Raw genomic sequence first — 1,924 nt, 5'->3', positions numbered from 1 at the left:
TGTGAGTGGGTCTCAGAGGTGGTTATGGAAGAAGTGAAGCTGGAAGTACTGTGTGAGGTGGTCTCGGTAGTGGTGATCGAGGAAGTGAAGCTGGGAGTACTGTGTGAGGTGGTCTCGGTGGTGGTGATCAAAGAAGTGAAGGTGGGAGTACTGTGTGAGGTGGTCTCGGTGCGTCTGATCGAAGAAGTGTAGCTGGGTGTACTGTGGGAGCTGGTCTCGATGGTGGTGATTGAAGAAGTGAAACTGGGAGTACTGGGTGAGGTGGTCTCAGTGGTGGTGATCAAAGAAGTGAAGCTGGGAGTACTATGTGAGGGGGTCTCACTGGTGGTGATTGAAGAAGTGAAACTGGGAGTACTGTGGGATGTGGTCTCTGTGGTGGTGATTGAAGAAGTGAAGCTGGGAGTACTGTGTGGGATGGTCTCGGTGGTGGTGATTGAGGAAGTGAAGCTGTGAGTATTGTGGGATGTGGTCTCGGTGGTGGCGGTCGAAGAAGTGAAGTTGGGAGTACCGTGTGAGTGGGTCTCAGAGGTGGTTATGGAAGAAGTGAAGCTGGAAGTACTGTGTGAGGGGATCTCGGTGGTGGTGATCGAGGAAGTGAATCTGGGAGTACTGTGTGAGGTGGTCTCGGTGGTTCTGATCAAAGAAGTGTAGCTGGGTGTACTGTGGGAGCTGGTCTCGATGGTGGTGATTGAAGAAGTGAAGCTGGGAGTACTGGGTGAGGTGGTCTCAGTGGTGGTGATCAAAGAAGTGAAGCTGGGAGTACTATGTGAGGGGGTCTCAGTGGTGGCGATTGAAGAAGTGAAACTGGGAGTACTGTGGGATGTGGTCTCTGTGGTGGTGATTGAAGAAGTGAAGCTGCGAGTACTGTGTGGGGTGGTCTCGGTGGTGGTGATTGAGGAAGTGAAGCTGGGAGTATTGTGGGATGTGGTCTCGGTGGTGGTGGTCGAAGAAGTGAAGTTTGGAGTACCGTGTGAGTGGGTCTCAGAGGTGGTTATGGAAGAAGTGAAGCTGGAAGTACTGTGTGAGGTGGTCTCGGTAGTGGTGATCGAGGAAGTGAAGCTGGGAGTACTGTGTGAGGTGGTCTCGGTGGTGGTGATCAAAGAAGTGAAGGTGGGAGTACTGTGTGAGGTGGTCTCGGTGCGTCTGATCGAAGAAGTGTAGCTGGGTGTACTGTGGGAGCTGGTCTCGATGGTGGTGATTGAAGAAGTGAAACTGGGAGTACTGGGTGAGGTGGTCTCAGTGGTGGTGATCAAAGAAGTGAAGCTGGGAGTACTATGTGAGGGGGTCTCACTGGTGGTGATTGAAGAAGTGAAACTGGGAGTACTGTGGGATGTGGTCTCTGTGGTGGTGATTGAAGAAGTGAAGCTGGGAGTACTGTGTGGGATGGTCTCGGTGGTGGTGATTGAGGAAGTGAAGCTGTGAGTATTGTGGGATGTGGTCTCGGTGGTGGCGGTCGAAGAAGTGAAGTTGGGAGTACCGTGTGAGTGGGTCTCAGAGGTGGTTATGGAAGAAGTGAAGCTGGAAGTACTGTGTGAGGGGATCTCGGTGGTGGTGATCGAGGAAGTGAATCTGGGAGTACTGTGTGAGGTGGTCTCGGTGGTTCTGATCAAAGAAGTGTAGCTGGGTGTACTGTGGGAGCTGGTCTCGATGGTGGTGATTGAAGAAGTGAAGCTGGGAGTACTGGGTGAGGTGGTCTCAGTGGTGGTGATCAAAGAAGTGAAGCTGGGAGTACTATGTGAGGGGGTCTCAGTGGTGGCGATTGAAGAAGTGAAACTGGGAGTACTGTGGGATGTGGTCTCTGTGGTGGTGATTGAAGAAGTGAAGCTGCGAGTACTGTGTGGGGTGGTCTCGGTGGTGGTGATTGAGGAAGTGAAGCTGGGAGTATTGTGGGATGTGGTCTCGGTGGTGGTGGTCGAAGAAGTGA

At 52.5% G+C, this 1,924-nt stretch overlaps 1 protein-coding gene across 1 annotated transcript; it reads right to left on the bottom strand.

Moving 5' to 3' along the window:
• Positions 1–406: 406 nt before the first annotated feature.
• LOC112618047 (mucin-3A-like) lies at positions 407–1,833 on the bottom strand (the record flags this gene model as incomplete). Its single annotated transcript, XM_025374663.1, has 1 exon — positions 407–1,833. A coding segment is annotated over one exon (1,427 nt), but the record flags the coding sequence as incomplete, so codon positions are not given.
• Between the last annotated feature and the right edge of the window lie 91 nt (positions 1,834–1,924).

This window comes from Theropithecus gelada, unplaced genomic scaffold (assembly GCF_003255815.1).
Source record: "Theropithecus gelada isolate Dixy unplaced genomic scaffold, Tgel_1.0 HiC_scaffold_8651, whole genome shotgun sequence".
In the NCBI taxonomy this organism is placed as follows: Eukaryota; Metazoa; Chordata; class Mammalia; order Primates; family Cercopithecidae; genus Theropithecus; species Theropithecus gelada.
Note: the sequence above shows the minus strand (reverse complement) of the source record. Positions and strands in the feature narration are given on the sequence as shown.